The sequence below is a fragment of the Rhinolophus sinicus genome, linkage group LG07 (genome assembly GCF_036562045.2).
Source record: "Rhinolophus sinicus isolate RSC01 linkage group LG07, ASM3656204v1, whole genome shotgun sequence".
Classification (NCBI taxonomy): Eukaryota; Metazoa; Chordata; class Mammalia; order Chiroptera; family Rhinolophidae; genus Rhinolophus; species Rhinolophus sinicus.
In genome coordinates this window covers 92,651,664-92,674,568 of record NC_133757.1, presented here as the reverse complement: position 1 = coordinate 92,674,568, position 22,905 = coordinate 92,651,664, and the positions used below count along the sequence as shown (strand labels likewise).

The window sequence follows — 22,905 nt, the reverse complement described above, 5'->3', positions numbered from 1 at the left end:
GCCATGGCACAGCCACATCTGCTGCCTAACTCCTTTCCCAGGGGGGTGGGAAAAAGCAAAAGCCAGGAGGTCGCCAGACCACACACCAGCAACATGTTTGGTAGAAATCCCATCCTAACTGACGTGCTCACTCTCTAACAGCACGGTGGGAGCGGAATATCTAGAAACGTAACTGATCTTTACATCCTGATCCCACAGGCTTCTGCCAACTCGTGGGGCTGCTTCTCTAAGACAGGGTTGTTAGTGTCTTTGATTTAAAATAATGATGATAACTAGCATTTGTTGAAAGTATGTTATGTCCCAGGTAAACTGAGTGCTTTACATGTATGATTTAAATTGATATTATTCTCTTTGCACAGAAGAGGAAACAGGAAGAGAACGGATAAGTGCCTGGCTAAAGGTCACATAGGTGGGGAGTGGCAGAGCTAGAATTCCAACTCAGAGCTGCCTGAAGCCCAAGTTCATGCTTTTAACCCCTGAACTACACCTTCTAGACTTTTCAGTATCAACATAGCTCTACAATTCTGGTCTTTGTTGTGCAATTTCTTTCTTTTGCTTTCTGCCCCTTCCTCCTTTTCTCTGTTGACAAGGAGGCTCTTCAGCAGCCCTCCTTTATCTCGTGACTACATCATGGTTTGTAGGAAGTGAAATGCACCGTGGCCACTGACGCTGAGGCCGGCCTGCTGTCTTCACCCCTGCACCCCGCCCCTGGCCCTGAGCAGTCGGGCTTTGCCACACGCAAACACACATCAGTGTAATTTGAAGAAGGCTGCATGCAGACTCATAATCACCCTTTTACGTTTTTCTTCTTTTGTTCTATAAAATTGCTTACTCAGTAACAGTTTAAAACATTTGCCAGGGGAAAATGCTCCGAAATCCATAGCAGGATCCCAGTACTGGCAAGTGTTTAAGGAACACAGTTAGTTCTGTCCCAGCAAATACAGGGGAAAGAGGAATAAAGAACCCAATATGAAGGAACATTGTGGATTTTGTTGCATTCTCCACTGTTTTTTTTAATAGGCAGAAAACTGAAAATTGAAATTTGTGAATAATAGTCAAGGAAACATACTGAAGATACGGTAAGAAAAAAAAAAGCAAATTCCACTTTTGTTCCCTCAAAAACACCAAACATGAGCACAAATCAGCGTTAAAATGTAACTTTTTAGTAAAGGTTGTGATTTTGACTATTTGTCAAGGTGATGGTCATGTATTCATTGCGTGAAAAATAGACTCTCAAGAAGGTGCATTAACATGAAAACTGTTCGCTGATGGTGATGGTTTGCTATGCTCTATCACGACCTGATTGGTGGATAATTTGAGTTTCATCCAAATCTTAATATCATTGCAGAGATATATCTTTATATAACAATGTAATATTAGGATAGGGATGAACATTGTACAAACTTTCAGAAGTTTGTAAGCGTTGCTAAAATTATTTGTATAATTTTCTAATACTTAATATTTCCTCCAAAAGAAATAATGAAATATGGAATTATATAAGTAGATCAGAGATTTTAAAAGATGACTTCAGGACACTCTTCACTAGTTATATAATAAAATCATTCGTTTTAGCTTCCTTAAAAAAAAAAGTTTTATTCATACGACTTTTGCAGACTTCGTAAAATTATCCTGCGACACACTGAGCTCTTAAGGTACAAAGTCACTTGTCATTTTTGTGTCCCCTGCAACCAGCATAGTACCTAAAAGATGCAAGATACTAATCTGTAGTCTTGCAATGGGAACATGATACCCAGGTAGCCGCCTATTAAATTCTAAGTAGTCAGTTGCTTTTTTTGACTCTACATCTAATGGGGAAAACAAGAGAAAACATTTGGATGGAAACAAACAAAAAATCCTGAATGCTATACAGAAGTCCCCCTCTACCTTATCTGCGGGGGACCCCCAGTGGATGCCTGAAACCGTGGATAATACCAAACATTATGTATACTATGTGTTTTCCTATACATGCATACCTATGAGAAAGTTTAATTTATAAATTAGGCAGAGTAAGAGATTAACAACACTAACTAATAATAACATAGAACAATTATAACTATACTGTAATAGAAGTTATGTGAATGTGGCCTCTCTCTCAAAGCATCTTATTGTGCTGTACGTACAGCTTGTATATGCCAGACAAAGAGAAGAGTCACATCCCGGGCAGGACAGCACAAGATTTCATCATGCTACTCATGGTGGCACGCAATTTGAAACAATTTAAAATTTATAAATTGCTTATTTCTGGACCACAGCTGACGACTGGTAACTGAAACCATGTAAAGCAAAGCTACAGATAAGAGGGGACTTCTACATATGGATGCTATCAAAATTATAATTTGTCTACACTTACACATACTTAAATTCCACTGAATTATGTATTTCTTTTAAATATTTTACTTTTTAGTATTTTCTACTACAGCATATGCACTTTCTCCCTTTTTTCTTTGTAGATTTACCCCTATCTGAAATGATACTTATTTTTATGTAGTTTGTTTATGGGCTTATTTTGTCTCAGGACTTGTCCTCTCCATCACTGCATCCCCATCACCTACATAATAGGTGTACATATTAAGTCCTCAATAATAAAAATTTTTGGAAAGAATCCACATCTGCACCAGAATTATTAATCTAGAAAAACACCTGATAGGGGCGGCCAGTTAGCTCAGTTGGTTAGAGCACAGGCTCTAAACAACAAGGTTGCCAGTTCGATCCCCCATGGGCCACTGTGAGCTACACCCTCCACAACTAGATTGAAACAACTACTTGATTTGGAGCTGATGGGTCCTGGAAAAACACACTTAAAATAAATAAAAGTTTAAAAACAAACAAACGAAAAAACACCTGATGGAATAAACACTCATGAAACAAATTTTTTCTATCCTTCAAAAACAAGATGGATGTAGAAATTGGGGAAATAGTTTCAAGTCAAAGAGGTCTGATTCCACCTTTTTTTAGTTTTAGGTGTGATTCCACCTTTTAATTAAACAGTTCCTTTGTCCAATTAAATGCCTGTAAGACTATACAGTTGACCCTTGAACAACACAAGTGTCAGGAATGCTGACCCTTTCCCACGCATCTGAAAATCTGTATATAACTTTTCACTCCCCCCAAACTACTACTAGTTCAGAAGCCTTACCGATAACATACACAGTCAGTTTACACATATTTCGTAGGTTATGTGTGCTATAAACTGTATTCTTACAATAAAGCAGGCTAGAGAGAAGAAAATGTTAAGAAAATCATTAGGATACAGTATTAATTGAAAAACAAACCATGGATAAGTGGACCCATGCAATTCAAATCTGTGCTGCTCAAGGGTCAACTGGACACAGAAATGAAGCAAGACCACACTGTTCTTTACCTGAGGGTTTGCTGCCATAATTGTGTAATTCCCATCATCATCTAGGGTGGAGGCCGAGGCATGGAGAGAGCAGGTCCCGTCAAGATCTCTCTGAATGGTATAATGATCATTCTTTGGAGAGATCTGCTTTCCATCTTTAAACCAATAGATCTGTGAAAGGAAACAAAGATTATAAATTAAGGATGTGTGTAGTACTACTCTGGGGGACGGATAAATAAGAATTGTGTGATCTGCAGAGCTCATCTGAGTTTTCATGTTAAAATGTTAAACAGAACACCTGAATAGGAAAAAAAAAGTAGGTAACAAACAAGTGTAATTCTATTTTAGTTTTTAAAAATTATATATCCTCTTTGTTACTTTTTAAAATCCATATGTAAGCAGGTATTTAAATTCATATATTATTTATATGGAGGATCTAAATCGACTGTTGACAGTGATTATTTCTGAGGTGGCATGGTAGGTATTTTTCTTTTTGCTTCTATTTTCAAATGTACTGAGTTAAATGTACTGAATTAAAATGTGTTACTTGTAAAGTGAAGGTCAAAAGTTTATTTTAGAGAACAAAAACAGATCCCCAAACTCTAATCATTGCACTGAATTGTGTTAAAACTGGGTGTTGAGGAGGGAGGCAACAGTTATGGGTTGGTGGCAGGTAGGACTCTAGTGCTTTCGTTCTGGGTCAAGGAGCATATGATCAAAGGTTGAAAGTTTGTCAGCTCTTCCCGTTATGTTTAAGAAAACACAACAGTATTTAAATGTATAATAATTTTCAAATAATATTTTAACTTGGTTTGACAGAAAATTAAACGTGAAAAGTAATTAAAGTAAAAAGGAATCTTAACCAAATTAAAAAAAAAAATGATAAAACTACCACTTCTGTTTAAGTCTTCCATCCTCCCTCCCTTCACCTTTAAACAAAATCACTGGACCATGGATCTTTCATGATTTATTCTATTTGACTTAGTTTACAAACTACACAGTTGAAACATAGGGGCACCACGATGAATCAGTGCCAGCAGCCCTAATATGATTGAGATGTTGAATTAATGCCTGCATCCACCCACTTCCAGACTTAACGTTAGGGAAGAAAATTAATCACCCGTTTTTAAGCCACGATGATTTTTTTGTTGTCAGTTTTGTTCCTTGCAACCAGAAGCATTCCTAACTGACTCCCAGCAGAAGAAACCTACTTTAGAGCCTTCAGATTTTAAAATGAACTTTTTCCTTAATATAAATCAATATGCAAATCAAAACCCCAACTGACATTCAAATTCAACTCCCTGTCAAAGCCTCTGAATCTGAAAAGTCTTTCTGAAATGTCCATTTTTAAGGTAGGGAAAGGCCTGAAATATACAGCACTAAATCAGGAGCTGACTGCTGCAACTATGCCAACCCCTATTTCTCAATTAGCTCCAAATACAGAAACTGTATTATTAATCTCCATACACTAAAAATCAACTAGACTAATAACGTTTAGTTCTAAAAAATTGAATTATATAAAGCATATTTCATAATTATCACTCTTAGTTGTTGGATGATTTCTGATGGAATAAAGAAGCTCTGATTTGTATACAATTTGTTCCTTTTGCATTGTTACTATGCCAGTCTTCAGAATTGTTTCTTTCCTTTAATCATATGTTTTACCTCCATTATACTTGGAATAAAACTTTCAAGTGAGAATTAAACAGTTCCAAAATTTTACCAAGACTACTAATGAAGAGGGAAGGGGAGGGTGCAAGCAATGAAATTCATTACAATCTTCTCATGTTTCAATTAGAACATGTCAAGGGCAGAACAAATTAAAAAAAAAACACCTGAAAAGGGATGTATTTTAAAAAAACATAATGGCTATTCCATACATTAGTCATCTTAATATAATTTGTATAACATGCAGAGGAAACGATTCTTCAATAAACCAAGGAGGGAAGAAAAAGAATGGTAATGAGGAAAGGGGGGGAAGAAGGGGAAGAGGAAGGAAGGATGAAGAAGAAAATTTAACGATAAAAATTTCTAAAAAAAAAAAGTTAATTCTCTGAAAGCTGTGAAACATTTAAATTTGTACTAGAAAAAACACAGGTACGTTAAGAACAACAGCCCATCTTCAAGTGAACATAATGTCCTTTAAGAACAGGAATCAGTAATCATAGAATTTCATCAGTGACCTTAAGCCTTGAGTAAGGTTTAAAAATAACATGGGATCCTTTTGTGAATATTTTGGAAGTTCAAGATGTACTTTCTTGTTGAGTTTTATTCATAAGTTGCTTGCTTGCTTATTTATTTATTTATTTACTTACTTATTTATTTACTTGTTTATTGATTTATTTATTTATTTATTATGCTTATTTAATGTCTCTCACTAGTTTTCTTGTAAGCCCAAAGAGAACAGGGACATTTCTTTCTTTCTTTTTTTTTTTTTTTTTTAACTTTTTATTTATTTAAATATGTTTTTCCTGGACCCAAGTCGAGCAGTTTCAATCTAGTTGTGGAGGGCGCAGCTCATGGTGGCCCATGCGGGGATCAAACCAATAACCTTGTTAAGAGATCCGGGCTTTAAACAACTGAACTAACTGGCCACCCGCAGAGTGTTTTTTTGTTTGTTTGTTTGTTTTTTGTTAATTGGGGAAGGGGAACAGGACTTTATTGGGGAACAGTGTGTACTTCCAGGACTTTTTTCCAAGTCAAGCTGTTGTCCTTTCAGTCTTAGTTGTGTAGGGTGTAACTCAGCTCCAGGTCCAGATGCCGTTGTTAGTTGCAGAGGGCACAGCCCACCATCCCTTGTGGGAGTTGAACCAGCAACCTTGTGGTTGAAAGCCCACTGGCGCATGTGGGAATTGAACCAGCAGCCTTCGGAGTCAGGAGCACAGAGCTCCAACTGCCTGAGCCACTGGGCCAACCCCGCAAATTTATTTTTAATACATGCATTTGGTGTCATGTTTGTGACTACACAGCAATTATCCAAATTATGCCAAAAACACAATGAAGATTTTTCCAAACAGTTTAAGTCTCATTTTATTAGGAGGTAGATATGGGTTTGAAAATTTAAGGCTATTCTCTTTGCCCTATGTTTCTCTGACTATGGGGCTGCAATTGGTTTTAGGGAAAGAATGTGATGGTAAAACTTACCTTACTGAGAAAACAAAACAGCACATGGGCGTTGCAGGTACTGTCATACTCCTTTCCCTCCTTCCATTTCACTGATTCTCAAATTAAGCTTTTAATTTCAGCGAGTATATTTTTTATTTCTATATTCTTATTTTACAAGTTTGCCTCGTCTTTGGTACTGTTCTGTTCTGTCATTAAAGTTTCTATTCCTTTAAAAATTGTTTCAATCATTTTGAACATAGGTATTTTATTCTCAGGATTGTCCAATATTTGCAATACCTGGGCTTTGATTTTCCTGTCTTGTGCTATCGACTTTCCCCATTGTTTATTTCCTCGTACGGTTTCTAACTTTTCACTGGGAACTCATTTTTCCTCCCTCTTACCCTGTCGAAGTCTGATATTCCTCAAATTGTGAAAGTGTCCTCTGGGCCAATTTTTGCTTGCGTCTACCAGAAACCTAAATATTTTAATCATCCTGGACTAAATTTCCTATTAATTTCTCAGTTTTTGGCTCCGTATCCTGTGATAGTGCAAATCTGAAGTTTCAACTTTCTCATGGGTGTTTTTTTTACTCTTTTTCCTCAAATTCTAGGGAAAAGTGTAATGCTGTTATTGCTTTGCTGCAATAGTGAGCAGTTATTCTAGTCTCCCTTTAAAGCTAGGGCCACTCTTTGTCAGCATTTCTGTATGTCTGCCGGGAGAGGGCTTCCAGCTTAGGTCAGCCTCCTCTGTCAGCTAGTCCTCTGATTACTCTTTCTCAACAATATTCCCACCCTTATCCCCCTTTGTAAATACTGATTTTGTAGATTAAAGATCTGAAGTTTTTCTAATCAGTGGTAAGCCTACTTTTCTGTATGGTACAGAGCACAGGATTCGTGTTTAAGCTTTGGCCACTCACCAGCTCTCTGACCTTGGGAAAGTTAATTAACCTCACTGAGCTCAGTTTAGTCATTTGCAATTTGGGAGTAACAATGATGACATCACATGAGTAAATGATGTAGGTGTATGGAAAGGGCCTCGTCAGTTATTTAATTATCTATTCTATTCTATTCTATTCTATTCTATTCTATTCTATTCTACTCTACTCTTCAAACCCAAACTCCGCCCTTATTGGTTTCTGATGCCTCCTAAAGATGGCCCTGTACTTACAGTACTTCATTTTACATCATGAGTATTGAAAAAGATAGTCTGTATCTCTTCCTGCCATACACGCTGTATTTTAGAAGCTAAATCTTCCTCAGAAAACATGACTTCTAAACAACCATGTTTTCAGCTTACCTTTGGCTTTGGATTCCCAGTGACTCTGCAAGTGAAAGTTACAGGCATTCCTTCAAATATCTTGTAATGTTTCAGCTTCATCTCAAAGAACGGCGCCACTCCATTTTCCATAGGCATGTCCCCATACTGAGCTTCGTCCCCCGATTCATCCACCGGAGACCTTTCTAGCCTGTACTCGATTTCACTGATGAGTCTCTGTTCACAGCTGGAGACTCTGTATTCCTGCACCAAACAGCAAAGTGACATTAACAACCCCAGTCCCTGTGGCACATGTGTCATGAGTCCCCTTTCCAATCAGGCACTCAGAAGACAGTGATAGTTTTACCACAGAGCTCAAAAACAAGTCTGAGCCCAGTTCAATTCCATATGAAACAAAAAAACATCTGGAAGTGCGTATATATGATATATCAAATTGTCTTCATCCAAAAAACAAAACCCCCCCAAATCTAAGAAGATGAATTCCTTTCTCTTCTCTTGGTGGGGCATGGGAAGGAGGGTGGGGAGAAAAAAGCAACGGCTATCTCTTCCTAAACTTCATAAAAATGAAGCATGATAGAACCCTGATTTCCTCCTGTAGGGCAAAAGCTGGCGCAGGGTGGTGCATTTCTCCAGAAGCGTAATAACAGTGCATGTGGCAAGCAGCTGCAATGTTACATAGCATTTTACCAAACAACGGGAAAAATGGCAGCGTGTTCTTTTTCACTCCAATCCTTAGCCACATAACCTCTAGTGTCCTTCTCAGCTCTGCAGCTCTCAGGACCTCTTTTCCACCCTCTTTTAAAAAAATGGGATTGGCAGTCCAGTCAAAATGTTAGTTAAAAAACAAAAGCAAAGACCCCATCGTCACCCAATGGTGAGTAAGGTGGGTCCTACAGGTGCTGGCCTACAAAGTACAATGACCACAAGGCAGCCTGTGATAAAGTATTTTCTACTTAATATTATATAAAAGATTGTTTTAACTAGGTTTTCACTTAAAGAAGTTACTCAACCTTTAAAAAAGTTTGTTGGCTTGAGGAAAAAAATACACTATGAATAAAACTGCAAAACAAAAATGCGCAAGTTGTTTTGTTTTGTCTAATTACTATGAAATTAATCAGTCTAAGAAGTGGCACTTTTTCCCTAGAAAGGTATACTGAGAAATTTTTCACAATTTAAAGTTCAGAGCATCTAATGACAAATTCAAGTTTGTAACTAATAACAAGAAAAATCACATTGCAGTAATTTTGTTCATCTGATACTAAATAAAAATAGACATTGTCACAGTATAAAATTCATTATGTTCATATAATATATTCATATTATAAAATCCATATATGGCAGTAAAGATAGATACACAGGTTAATAAGGAAGAACATAAGAAAATAGATACAGTGAAAGAGTGGAAGGAGAAGAAAGGTGAAAAGCTTGACCTTTTGACCATCCAGAGGACTCCCTACAGAAGCATGAGGAGACCCAATTTCCTGTAATGGCAGAAAAAAAGAAGTGAAGACTAATAATAGAAATAAGAATCTAGCAAGATTTCTCATTTTCTGTGAGATTTTTGTGGTAGCCATATTTAACACAGAAAAACTTTCAGGTATTGAAGGCAAACCCATTTCTCAATAAACACAAGAGTTTACTTGATCCTTTAAACTTGTTTTAAAAAGCTTACTTTAATATGGAGACTGTATCTGGCAACTCCAAACAGAAGTAATGGAAATTAAAAAACAGCTTACATGAAATCCATGAAGTGAGTTTTTTTGGTGGTCACAACAGAAACAGCATTTTAGGTTTTCTGCTAATTAGCGATTTATAACTATACAAGCAAAAGAAAATAAAGACCGTCTTTTCTGCACATAGATATTTTATTCTGACTAGATGTTAAGAATATAACTGGAAATATTCACTAGGTATTTCAAACAATTTCAGGGAAAATATGTTTCTCCACTCAAAACTGTTTTTCATTAAAGCATAGGACAGGAAAAACAGAAAGATACTTGGAAGGGAATAAACTGAACAATAGGAAGATAAAAAGAATAGATGTTATCCCCAGCTGAAATAATTCTATCAATCACAATACAATGTCTGGCACAAAGTACGTGCTCAATAAATATAAATAAAATAATGCTTTTCTTTGACCTGCCCTCTACTTTCCACAGAATTGATCCCAAGAAGGGTGTCCATAAAGACCTCGTAATTGTCATTTTCTAAGAAGTCCAGAGGAACACAGTACCTGATTAGCTGTTTCCTCTTCTGGCTCCTGAATATTAAAGACAGTTGCACTGTCAGCACCTAGTAATCGACGAGCCATTCTTTCTTCATATGTTAGCCTCTAAATGAAGGAAGTCACAAAAAAACAGAGGTAGAAAAATCACAATTATATACTGCCCCATGAAAAGGAATTTACAAAACCAATCGAGCAAGTTTTAATGTTATCTGTAAATATTCTCTCCCCACCTTGAGATACCTGTATGTAAAAGGAATCTGATTCTTTCTCTTGCTTCAGTTGTCCTGCCTTTTACCTCCCCTTCTGCTCCAATGGCCTAATCCAGTGTTGGGAGATGGGGTAACTAATTTTTGAGAGCCACCAACTGATATAGCACAAATTTAAGGGGAGTAAAATAAGCACCAAGGCAGAAACCACATACAAAATATATGTCATGTCCTTCATGACTAACATTTAGTCCGGATGGTCTCTGCTTTGAGGGTCTCACCTTGGAGGGCATTTTCCTAGGCTGCTGTGTAAATAAGCAAATCCACAAAACACAAGAATCCACAGAGAATGATTACATATGGCTGAGTTAGCAAAATGACTAGGAAAGATACTTGCCGATGCTAATAGCCACAATTCATGATTCTACTTAGAGGCAAACGGCTTGCCCATCAGGCAAAGGGGTAATGTTTTTCATCTAGCAACCAACAATTTGGATTTGGCCAAAACCATTATTTGCTAGGCCATTCTTACACAAAAGAAATGCCAACATTTTTGTTCTGTCTATTGGGCTGATTCCTGCTCTTGAGTGTTGGTTCCAAAATGCCGCAGAATTCTAGTCGGGGAGGAAATTTCAGGGACCATTAGGGGCACAACAAGTATTTGAAAAGAGAGAATACTTAGTAAGGCAGAATCTAAAAAAAAGAGTACAGAAGTTATTTCAGATACATTTCCAATAGAATACAAATTCTATTGGAAACTCTCTAATCAGAAAAATATGTTGGGTAAATTTACAATTTCCAGTAATTGCTGGTTCCAGTCCCAGCTGAGACCGGGAAGTGAAACAAGTCAAGTGCCAAATGACAAATAGTCCTGAAGTTCAAATTATTTCATTTCATAAAGAAGGAGCAGAAGACACGAAGAGGTGGAGGTAGGTGTTTGTTGCACGGAGTGTCTCACTCCACTATGTTATTATTTAAATTAATTTTACCACGTCTGTTTTAAAAAAAAAATGAGTTCAGTTTTCAAAGCGAGTTTTAAATACCTGCTCCCTTAAAAGCCTTCCAAATGTTTTCGTGGAGAACTGTATTAACATTAAAGGGAGGACTAGAGTAATTTCCACCCTGTTCTTTATAAGCAGAAGAATACAATTTGAAAGCCAGCCCTTCACCAGAATGCATCTGCTACCATTAGAAGCCAAATTTACTTCATAGTTCCGTTTCTAAGCACTATTCCATGTATACACAAGCTCTATACACAGAAGCCAAAAATAAGTAACAGGATAATATGTAACATTAGGAAAAAGTTGTTCCAAGGTCCCATTTTCTAAAAAGGGAAATCTTTCTGGTTCTTTTAAACTCTGAAAGGTAGAAATCTATGGAACTTATTGTGAATGTCATTCACTGCTAAACAAATAAACATACAAAAAATATATATTTATATATAACAGATATATATATCACATAAATATATACACTGTATACATATAATATACATAGTATGTTGCCATAGCTTATAAAAGTCTTACTTTAGAGAATCTTACTCCATAGGAATAGGTATTTAAACAACAAAAAAGTAAAAAAAAAAATGGTGAGATGCCTTTCTTTACCTGGTTTGAAAAAGTTCCCATAAGTACTTGTTTTCATCTTTCAGAAGCTTTAGTTTAGTTGACAGAACCAGGGAAAACTTCCAGAGTATGTACATGTACACACACAATGACTTATTTCAGGGAGAAAATGTTTTCGCTTTGTGAAAATCTTCTATTCTCAGTGAAATGAATAACTAACACAAAATCTCAGTAGAATTTTAATCTTCCTGAACTCAGATTAGGATGTCCTAATTATTAAAATCATCGTTCAACACCCCTCCTCTATTCCCCACTTTTCCAATCAAACAGGGTGTGTTCTCACTTTTTTATTTATCAACACTTGATAATTAAAATTCCTAGGAAACAATTAGCATAGAGAGCTTTGTACCCTGAAAAAGGTGTCTGAGAGGGAGACTTTATAGAAAGAGGCCTTTTTCCTCTGTACTTAAGAGCCAAGCAAATTTTTCTGGTACTAATTCTATAATAAAGCTACAAAAGGCTCCTTTCCTTTAGTTGGGAAATTTATTTGCAAACTTGCTTTTCCTGTCCCCTTAAAGTATTCTGATGTGATAAGAAAAGGTCAGTAAAAAGCAAAGAAAAACAACTGATTTCGAGGAAATGTTTAAATCTAATGGAGAAAACACCTTTTATTTATATATATATATATGTATATGTGTGTATATATATACATATATATACACACATATACATATATATATAAACACACACACACATTTTAAAAACCATATCTATATATCTATAATTCTGCAGCCTTAAAACATGATTTTTTTCTTGAGTTTAGCTGTCTTGCCCTGACAAACAAGAACAAGATTAGACTGTGAAACAGGCCTTACTCTGTCAGATTACTGAGTCAGTATCTAGTAATCGTCTAGTAGAATAGAACTAGACGTCAGCAATAGTTTCTTTAGTAAAGATCTTTTTTGTGTCTAGGCAGTATGTCATCGAATCCCAATTCGCTGCTTTGGGGTAGATACAAATCATTCCACTACACCTCCTCCCTCGCTCCCCACCCCGCCCCCTAACCCGTCCCTCCCAGGGATTTGTTCTTACTAAGTATTACATCACCCCTGCTCCTTTGTTCTACCCAGACCTTGACATCAGCCCTTCCCCCTTCCTTTATCTCCACTGTGTTATCTTCACTCCAAGAATGGCTGCGTGACTAGGAGGAAACAGTGAAGACCTAGCAGAAGTTATCTGGTTCACTTTTCCCCCTTTTCCCATATTCAAGCCGTAATACTAAGGGGAATGCTGATTCAGGGGTAATAAAATCAATTTTGTGGACAAATGTTTGGAGCCTAAACCTTAGTGAAGCGAGGGAAGCGCTCTCTGATGTGGGGTGCTAACATCCCCAGTTCGGGCCCCAAATCTCAGTACCGGCTGGCCGTTGTTCAGGAGGTCCTCCTTGAAGCGAAGTTTACGTTCCAGGTCTTGAATGACGGCATCTTTCGTGCCTTGAATCTCTTCATCAGAGGCGATTCTAGCAGTCCTGTTGGCTTTCTTTGGAAATCCCCTGCAGGACAAAAGCACAAGGCTGTGTAGTCACTCGTCAGGCATATAAATCCAAGTCAAACATTCAAGTCCAACAAAGAGCACCGTGTGTCAACCTGTCTGTCTCGTCCCACTTTTCTTTTCTTTTTTTTTTTTAATGCTACATCTATTCCAACTAATTATGGAAAGAACCATGAAAGCTGGTTTCAGTGTTCAGGCAACACTAATTTGAACCAGTTCTCAGAGGACATTCAAGAACAATAGGGGAGGGTGCCTCAATGGTTAGACAGATGCCAAGGAGAGGGAGGCAGCCATGCTGAGGGAAAACATGATGTGGTTTGTAATCAGACCTAGGCTTCAAATCTGGCTCTGCCTTGTGCTAGGTTTGTGACTTTGGGCAAGCTTAACATTTCTTCCAAACAGGTATGAAACCATATACCACGTAACTGTTGAGAGGATTTGAAAGAGAACATACTTCTCTCATACTTTCATAAATTCAATCCTTCTGATCCTTCGTAATCAGTGTATTCAACAACAGTGCTTAGCCCATTCTAAGCAGATATGAAGTGTGTTACCTTCCCTTCTCTCCTAACTTGATTAGGGCAGGCCGATATTATAGGATAAAGTCCGTTTTACACTGGAGGACTCTGGAGGGTCTGTGGGTCCTGCTATGCCGGGTCCACCCCAAGCCCCCTAAACCTGCTGCAGAGCCTAGGGCTCTTAGGATAGGGGACACGCCACGACCTTTCTTTCCAGGGGCAGCCACCATGCCCTGAGCCACCTGAGTAGGGGACATTGGTGCTGGATGCTTTAGGGGTGCGGCGGAATCAACTTTTATCTGTGCCCCATGTAATTTGCTTCCTAGTTCTCCTCCTTTTCCCTCACAAGACTGTGGGTCAGGATTAGTAAGACATGGAACCACCAGACCATGGAGAACATGAACGCCCCCCACCTACCCATATCACCAAAGATGAATTTAAAAAACAATGTCAGGTTAAAAAAAAAAGCAAATCACGGAGAACACATAGAGTGTGCTTCCATGTGCACACAGGCCCCATCTGAGCAGTGTGCCCGACGCCAGGGCAGTGGGGCTCAGAGGCTGGTGCTGCACCACCAGCAGCACCGCTGTCACCCGGGAGCTTAGAAATCCAGAGCTCTGGCCTCACTGCAGACTTACTGAATCTCTGCATTAGGGCCCAGCTCTCTAGGTGCTTCACGTACATACGAAAGTTAGAGAAACACACTTAAGGAAACACACGTACGTATGCAAACTATAAAGAGAAGTAAGAGAGTGATTGATTAACTGAGAAATTCAGGGCGGTGGTTACCCCATGCCACGGAGGCGGGTCCCATCGGGAGTTTCAAGGGGATAGAAACAGGTAAGACTTTCATGTTATTACTCTTTCTACATACACATTGTACATACTTCCTTATTTTTTATCATATATTGTATGAGGAGGCATATTTGAGTTAAAAAAGCAGGCCTATTGTAAACGTGTCCCGGGTTCGTGTGCCTGCCTGATGTCACTTGGTTGATATGGGAGAAGGAGCAGGTGCAGCATTTCACCCAGCAGGGCCGGGAAGGGACCATCACTAAGGCAGCAGCAGCATCTGAGCATCCACTGACAGCTCCGACCCAACCCTCAGCAATGACACAGCTTCCCCCCTCATCCAGAAGTAGAGCTAGTGCGTTCCCGTGAAACCTTTCGAAAGCTGAAATGGCATAAAGCAAAGCAGCAGTTGCCCTTAATTTATATGGAAACATTTTTGTGCCTTCCCATACCCCCAAAATAACCTGTCGATGCATACCAAACACACTTAACTACATCCAGTCTGACACAAAAGTAACACCCTTACAAGCTCTCTTGGGCTTTTCTGATATCTAAGGACCAATCTTGCTCACAGATGCACAAAATAAACGGAGATAAAGCACAGATGCTCAGACACAGTTCGAAGCTACGTGGTTCCCGGGGAAGGAGCTTGGTGGGGCCACTCTCACTGCGGGGCTGCTGCTGCCTCTACAATGGCTCGTGCAAAACAATGCTGAACGCTGCTTTCACTTTTTGCATATTTTCGTAAGTGAAAATCCTCTTCAGATTTCTTTCAGTTAGCCAAAACAGGTACTGATGTAGGTCTTTTGGAAATGCGAAGTGACCTGATGTAGACTTTGGAAAAGCGGGGGATGCCTGTACCATGGACTCCGTGGTCCTGCTCCTGGCCTTCCCAACAGCCATTCTTTCCTCCTCCTGTCCAATCCCCTTTGTTTCCTTGCTGAACTTCCCCTGCTTCTGTTGGGTGTTCACCCTTCAATGTACTTAGAAAAGGTGACCTCCACTGCTCACCGAACTCCGGGGCGATGGATCTAAGTCAGTCTGCGTGGTCCCAATCCCCTGGACAGTGATGAGCCTAGTGAGACACCTGCGGTGGAGCCCTGGTCGCTGAGACTGGGGGAATGGGGGTGGGAGTGAAAGTGTATGGTGTTCTAGTTAGAAATTTCCCACCTTTAAAAAGAAGCACAGAGGAAGAAGTGCCCCTCATCTTTCACTGGTTACCATTTTATCAAAAGTGTAATATCAAAAACTGCGGCATCCACTCTGTAATAATGAGGGGGGAACCCACAACCTGCCAATGACGACAGCTTAGAAAGAAGACCCTGGGTCCCTGATTGTTTTGGGGACACCGCATTAACACACCATGGAGCTGCCTGACCCCACACTTGTTATGTGAATCAATCAACCCCATGCATTTAATGTGCTCATGGTTGAGTCTTCTGTTACCTACAGTGGAAAAACTCCGATCGCTTTTCCAGGTCTTTCCTTTCTAGTCATTTGTCCCTGAAGTTCAAATAGGATGATGTTAAGACACTGGTTTTAAAGAAAGAACTGTTAAAGAAATAAAATACTGTGATATCCTATGTTTGTAATAGCAAAATGGCTAGTCAAACTTTAAGTTGTATCCTACTCCCTGGAAACTGATCTTGACTTTTAAGGAGCTGGAAAATAAGCCTGAGACATATCAATAGCAAGAGCCATAGGAATTACGATTTACAACCTTAATTTTCAGTACCATGCAATCCTTTAACAAAAATGCGCACAGTTTGCCAGTTTTCCTGAGCCTGCGAGCCTCTCCCCTTTCCTCTCTTTCTTCAGGCCGTATCGTCAGCCTTCAGGCTTCAGTTTAACGTCTCCTCAGAATGGAGGACCCTCAGTCTACCCCATTACGTACTGGAACATGTTTGCTTTCTTCACAGCACTTCTCGCATGCTATCATTCTATGTTCTGTTAGGTTGTCTTTCCCTTACCACACCTCTTTCGTTCCTCACAGTGCTTGTCAAACAGCAGCCCCCCAAATAACATTCATGGAATGAGTGAATGAATGTACTCCACTTTTGTCTCCACTTCTGACCTCTCTCTGCCTTGCCTCCTCAGGCAAGAGAGTTTGTGCCAGAGCTATCTGAATCAAACCACATGTAAAAAGTCAGGCTCAGAACAGAAAAAATTACACAAGTTTGGAAATGAAGTTCTGCTTTGAGAACTTCATCTGAGAACTAGAAGAGCTGGGCCCCGAAGTCACCTGAAAAGGTAATAGTAACGACAGCTAGCTAGCTCTCGGCGACATCAGGTATTATTGGGAATGCACGGGTTCCTACTGCCATAAACCAGACAACACACACCAGTTGCACAACCATGGGAGGATGAGCAGCCTCTGACGACAGAAGGCTTCCCTGTGTTTCTCCAGGCAAACGACACTGAGGGCTATGTTCCCGGCACAAATGAGAAAGGAAGGGGTGAAAGGGCAGAACAGATCACCTAAACAAGAGGCAGAGAACTGTGTTTTTAAAAGACGGCCTCAAGCGCTCTTGAACAAGTAAACACCTACTATCTATTTACCACCGAGTAAGTCCTGTTGCTTAAGAAGCATTTCTCAGCACACATGACTCTTAGGGGACGTCAAAACAACAGCTCTGGGACACTTCATACAGGAGACATTCACCTGGGTTTGGGTTTCTGCCATCCAGGTATTTTATCATTTCAGAGTACAAATAAAATTACTCTTTGTTCCAAAGGAAAACCCTGATCGCTCTGTATTTCTTTTAACAAGCCAATTCCCTAAGCGTGTGAAGACCACCAACAATAGAAGAACATGTACTTCAGCCAGCCCCATTTCCCCCTATTTTTAACACTGTATCTTCCTTTACTTACAGAATTTAAGGTACACATATTTTTTTGGTTCTGAGCCATTAACACTGAAATGAAAATCAATCAATTGAAAGATGTGTAAATGTCGAACAGTCGTCACCCAAATATTTACGGAGCATCTAGCTTCATCACTTCAGTCTCAACACCATTCTGTGTGATACAGTGAAGACAGCCAAATCGTAAAGGGTGACCTTTGATCACAAGAGGTTAATAATCGGGTTGGAGGATAAGGGACGTACTACGACAGCAATTGCAGGGACAGTGGGAGTGAAAAAGGAGGAGGAAAGAATGCTGGCTGGAATGACCGCAGAAGATTCCACGAAAGAGGAAGCACCTGAGATCTTGACTGCAGATGACGATGTGGACAATTGGAGGGGGGAGCAGTCCCACCAGCACCACCACAGGCACCGGAGTCAGAATCTTTGGTTTTTTACCTTAAATGCTGTGTGGCTGGCGCTAGTTACCTAACGGCTGTGTGCCTCAGTTTCCTTCTCTGTAAAATATAAGATGTGGGTATTAGTAGCATGGGTCTCATAAGGTTACTGGGGAAACGACATGAGCTAACATATTAGGTTGGGGCAAAAGTAATTGCGGTTTTTGCAATTATTTTTACCTAATTTTTACCGGTGTAAACCGCAACTACTTTTGCACCAACCTAATATAAACCACTTAGATCAGTGCCTGGCATGGCAAGAGGAGCTTCGGAGAGGCCAACAGAGACGACCCAGCACGGAAATGAATCCCGGAAACAAGACTGGCCGAGGACAACAGAATGAAAGAGGGAAAGGCATTTAAAAAGATGCCAAGAATTCTTGGCCAGCATTTCCAAGAATGTGGAAATAAGCTTTAGCGATCAGCGTTTTAGTCCTCAACTCTCTTCTACGTGCTAGGGACACATGGGGAACAAAACTGAGTCACTGTACTCACAAAACTTATATCCCATGGTGGGGATGGCGGGGAGAGAGAGTAAAAAGGGAGGACATATCTGGAGGTGGGAAGTGCTATGAGGTGACAGGCGTGTGAGTAGATGGCTATATTATAGCCAATCACAGGTCTGAGGAGCCGACACTGCAGCTGTGGTCCAAGTGACAGGAAGGTGCCAGCTGTGTCCTCACACAAGGAGAGCCAGGCAGTGCAGAGGTCCTACGGCCAGAATGAGCCTGGCAGGGTCAACGGGGCACTGCAAACCTTGAGGAAAGAGGTATAAGTTACAGTATTTCTCATACTTGTTTTAATGTGGAACTTTTAAAAGAGTCTCTCCTTTGAACTAACATAATTCAGCAAATACTTGTGTTAAAAATGGGGTTAATATGTGACTCTGGGTGGTGAACACACAATGTGATATATAGAGGATGTATTACAGAATTGTACACCTGAAATCTATGTAACTTTACTAACAATTGTCACCCCAATAAACTTTAATTTTAAAAATAAATGCGGTGAGTACGTAAGGTTAGGGTTAGAAATCAAAATGGAGTATCTGGAAAGGGACTGCACCAGGAAAGAAACGTAGTTTTAAGTTTCTGAGGCAAAGTTTTGGCAACTGGGTTTGTTTCCCTAATTCTGTGACGGAGTTTAATGTAAAATGGCTGTGGTTTGCTCCCCCAAATGGCACCTAGTTTGGTAAATGAAGAGCAACAACTCATTAGGAAATAAGAAGAGTACCTGGTGATAAAGAGATGATTTGTACAATTGAAAAATAAAATGCTTATTCCAAGTAAACTGTTATCCAAACCAGCCGTCTTCACAAAAACCCATACTCAGAAACAAACCTCAGCCAGTAAACAATTCATACAAGCCTCCCACACGAGATACTTCAGTGTATACACACTCAGCTCAACTGTGCCGAAAACATTACCGATCTGTTTACTCTAGCTTCAACAGTAAGTCACTTACCATTTAAAAATAATACTCATGTGGTCGGGGGTGAAAACATCTCCAACATATACACAGCATCTGGAAGGTAAATCTTCCAGATTCAACCACCAAATCCCAGAAGGTTTTCTTTCTCTTGGCTACTGAATAATTTGGAAGCATCCATCCCTTGATATACTGTTGTAGGTCAATCCTGCCAGTGTATTTCAGAAAGTCAAATCTCTAGAGTACAACACTGATTTAAGAGGTCACGCTCCTGTCTAGCAACCGGAGACATTTTTTTTTAACTACGAGAAGTCCTCTTATATTCTCCTCTTCTCATATTCAGTGATATCCAATGGCAACAAAATTCCAGAGGAAGCAAAAGCAACAACATGCTGGCATTCAGTTACCCCTCATATTCAAGAATGTAATATATAAATTAACACATAAAAGAATCCAAGATACGCAAGCTGAGTTTTTAATATAGCAAAAGCCAACGCTGTTCAGAGTACAAGTGGGTACCTCAAGCTGATACTTAAAGGAAAACAGGCAACTGTATACAAATACGAGTTCTCTTCACATCACCTTTTGGGTTCTGTAAAGAATAAACTCACACACGTGTATGTGCTACGCCTCCTCGTTCACCATCCAAGAGTGAACAGGTCTCATTCTGAGCTCCTCCTGGGGCAGACATCGCCACAGAATCGTCCCTGGTCACAACAGGCCCTGAGCCCTCTCCAGCTAATCTGCTGGGAAACACTTCTGCAGGATTGCATACAACTTTGTGCAGAATCCTCTAAGATACAGGACCCTCATGGAGCCCGATAACAAGACCCTGGGATAGCCCCCGACCCCTTCAGGCCTCTGACTCTAACGGGGAGTGACAAGGCCCCCACCTACCTGTTTCCTGCAGGACAGGAGAACGATGACATAATGTCTGCAAAATCCAATGCAGCTTTTGTCTTTTCTATCTAACCACTGTCTTGACTTGAAAACTGTCTAAAGCACATCTCAATCTGTTTACAGACTTTTCCTAAAGACTCAAGGATTTTTGTTTCGTTGCTCTGCAGCAGTTTTAATTAAGAAATATCAGACATCAGATTTATTAGCGATAAACCTGGGCAGGACACCTTAGGCTAAGTCATTAGATCTAATGAATACCCTCCCTGCTTAAGCTTATTCCAGAACCCTGGGAAATCTCTTCACCGCTTGGGGCCTCTCCTCTTGAATGTTGAATGATGACAGTGTCCCCACCTACCTGTTTCTTATAAATCAGGGAGAAAGAGTGGGACAATGAGATAATGTCTACAAAGAGCTGAGTGCCTGTGGAATAAAAGCTCTCATTGGTACATCTGTATAAAAGCTCTCATTGACACATGCTTTTACTTTTCACAAACAGGGGTAACACTTTAAACCAAAGCCCTACTTGTCTAAGAGAGGCAATGGAGAGTATAAAACATTATAGCCCTGTGGCTGTGCAGCACCCCCTTATGAGAACAGAATGTGAACGTGAGCAAAAACTACAGTGCCAGCCTGGCCCTCGAGGATAGATCTGATCTGATTCACCTTGAGCTTGGTACCACCGCTCAGAGACCAGCAGCGAGAACTGCTCCACTACCCCAGGTGGCATTCCCACAAGCCTCTGGATTCCCACCATCTCTCCGGGCTGATTTACTGTGTAGAAGGACAGGGATACAGCAGTGGATGCTGTAAAACTAACTACCAGCAATTGTGAGGTGAGTAGAATACATTAATTTTATGAGCGCAAACAGATTTCGTTCTAAGGCATGTTCTCGCTGCCTCCATCTGAAAGATTTCGTCAACTTAACATTTGTGTCTGTCAGCAGCTTTGAGGAGGGCGATCTTTTCTCTGCTAGTGACCCCAGTAACCTTGGGGAGGAATGTAGCAGTCTGAAGAAAGAAAGGCACTAGAGGAACTGGATGTGGAGAAGTTCCCCAAACCGCAGTGCGAGGCTGGGAGAGACCCAATCATTTGTCTGGACTTCGTGGTTTATCACTGGCATCCATGGCCTTTGTTCCCTACCTTGACCTCTGCTACCCAGAAACTTGAGAAACAGAATCTTATCTACACAGACTATTTAGAAACTTAGTGTATCTAACCAACCTATTCTTCAGTAAGGACAATGCTAAACACACAAACAGCCTAAAACAGCTAGTATGCAGTTGACAATTAAGAAAACTGAGAAATCTGAAATTTATATTTCAGATTTTGGTAAAAAAAAGGCAGGCCCCCCCCAAAAAAATCTCATGTATTTCTACTACACTGAGTCATGTGTAATCAATCTATTTACCGGAACTTGACCTATGGCAAAACCGTCTAATCAGAGAAATAATACATGTTAAGTAAAACTGAATTTGCTGTCATAATGACCACAAGTTACCAATGAAATATAAATGAAAGTAATTTAAAAGATTCATTTGACAAGAGTTTGGCAGTTCCTACAAGTTCAAGGATACCAATTAGTCATGGCAGCCCTGAAAGGGACACTCAGTCTCTGGCAAATTATGTGGATGATTATGATGGATAAATAGCTACCTTGTTGTTTTTGATTCAGAATGCAAGGGAGGGATCCCACAATAAGCCGGAGGGAAAAATGTTTCGAAAGCTCCATGTATCAAAACAACACAATGAATTCTTCAAGTGTGTGATTTAGCACAGGAAAATTCCTTGAAGACAAAGGGTAACCATATCACGATGTCTTCTTAGGCTGACACAGAGCTAAAAATCTACAGCCTTGTGTTGCCACTTATCTTTGGTGTCACAGCACCTCACCATCTTTAGGGGACAGTTTTCTATAGCCACAAAATAAGCATGACTTCATTAATTTTTAAGAAATGGCAGAAGCTACTGGATGGATTCTTTTATGGTAACAATGATAAAATATTTTCACTCTATAAAATGAGTAACTGACAGATGCTGATAAGAAGCAAGTGCTTCTATTATTTGAAATAAGCTCTTAAAACTGTTTATCTTAAGAGAATTTCACAGTCAAAGAATAAACCACTGTTTCTACGTAGGATGATACAAGGGAAGACCACCCAATGCCTCAATAAACTAATCTTTGATCAAATTCTATATGAGGAATATTAGGCAGATTATTTATACAAGACTCATCTTCCTGGGAAGCAAGATTTGGTACCATTTCATAGTAAGAGAGGACAAAAAGTGTCACAAAACAAACTTCCACTCTTTGAATCTAACAGCTTCTTTGTAGCAAGATAATGCTTCATTTCCTAGCAGCCAAATAAAAGCTCAAACAGAAAAGTAGGGGAGAAAGAGAAAGGATTTCTCAGGCAATCTGACTGCCTCAACTTTCAGTAGAAGCCCATTATCACATCATTAATATAAAGACTCCCCCCTTTTGTGCAACTTATTTATGTATTCATTTGACTGAACTTTTTCCAAAGAAGATTGGAGAAGAAGCCAGATTTCAAACTCAGATTCATGCAATCAACATTTAGAAAGTGCCTAAGGAAACAAAACATTGCTAACTGAATCTTCTTGACACACCTTATCAAACATAGCAAAACACGGTGGTTTTAGTGCATCCTAGAAAGGAAAACTTCTTCGTATGAATGA

The 22,905-nt window shown here is 39.7% G+C and overlaps 1 protein-coding gene across 7 annotated transcripts in view; it reads right to left on the bottom strand.

Moving 5' to 3' along the window:
- Positions 1-22,905, bottom strand: part of PALLD (palladin, cytoskeletal associated protein) — a 371,546-nt gene that overhangs the window by 17,741 nt on the left and 330,900 nt on the right. For 6 of the 7 annotated variants that reach the window (XM_019731447.2, XM_019731450.2, XM_074338297.1 and 3 more), the window contains 5 exons: positions 13,135-13,270; positions 9,954-10,052; positions 9,151-9,201; positions 7,742-7,963; positions 3,362-3,511 (listed from right to left, as the gene is read on the bottom strand). In XM_019731447.2, coding sequence (XP_019587006.2) covers positions 3,362-3,511; positions 7,742-7,963; positions 9,151-9,201; positions 9,954-10,052; positions 13,135-13,270 — 658 coding nt within the window. The remainder of the gene's footprint in view (positions 1-3,361; positions 3,512-7,741; positions 7,964-9,150; positions 9,202-9,953; positions 10,053-13,134; positions 13,271-22,905) is intronic. The other variant, XM_019731449.2, reaches the window with a different exon arrangement.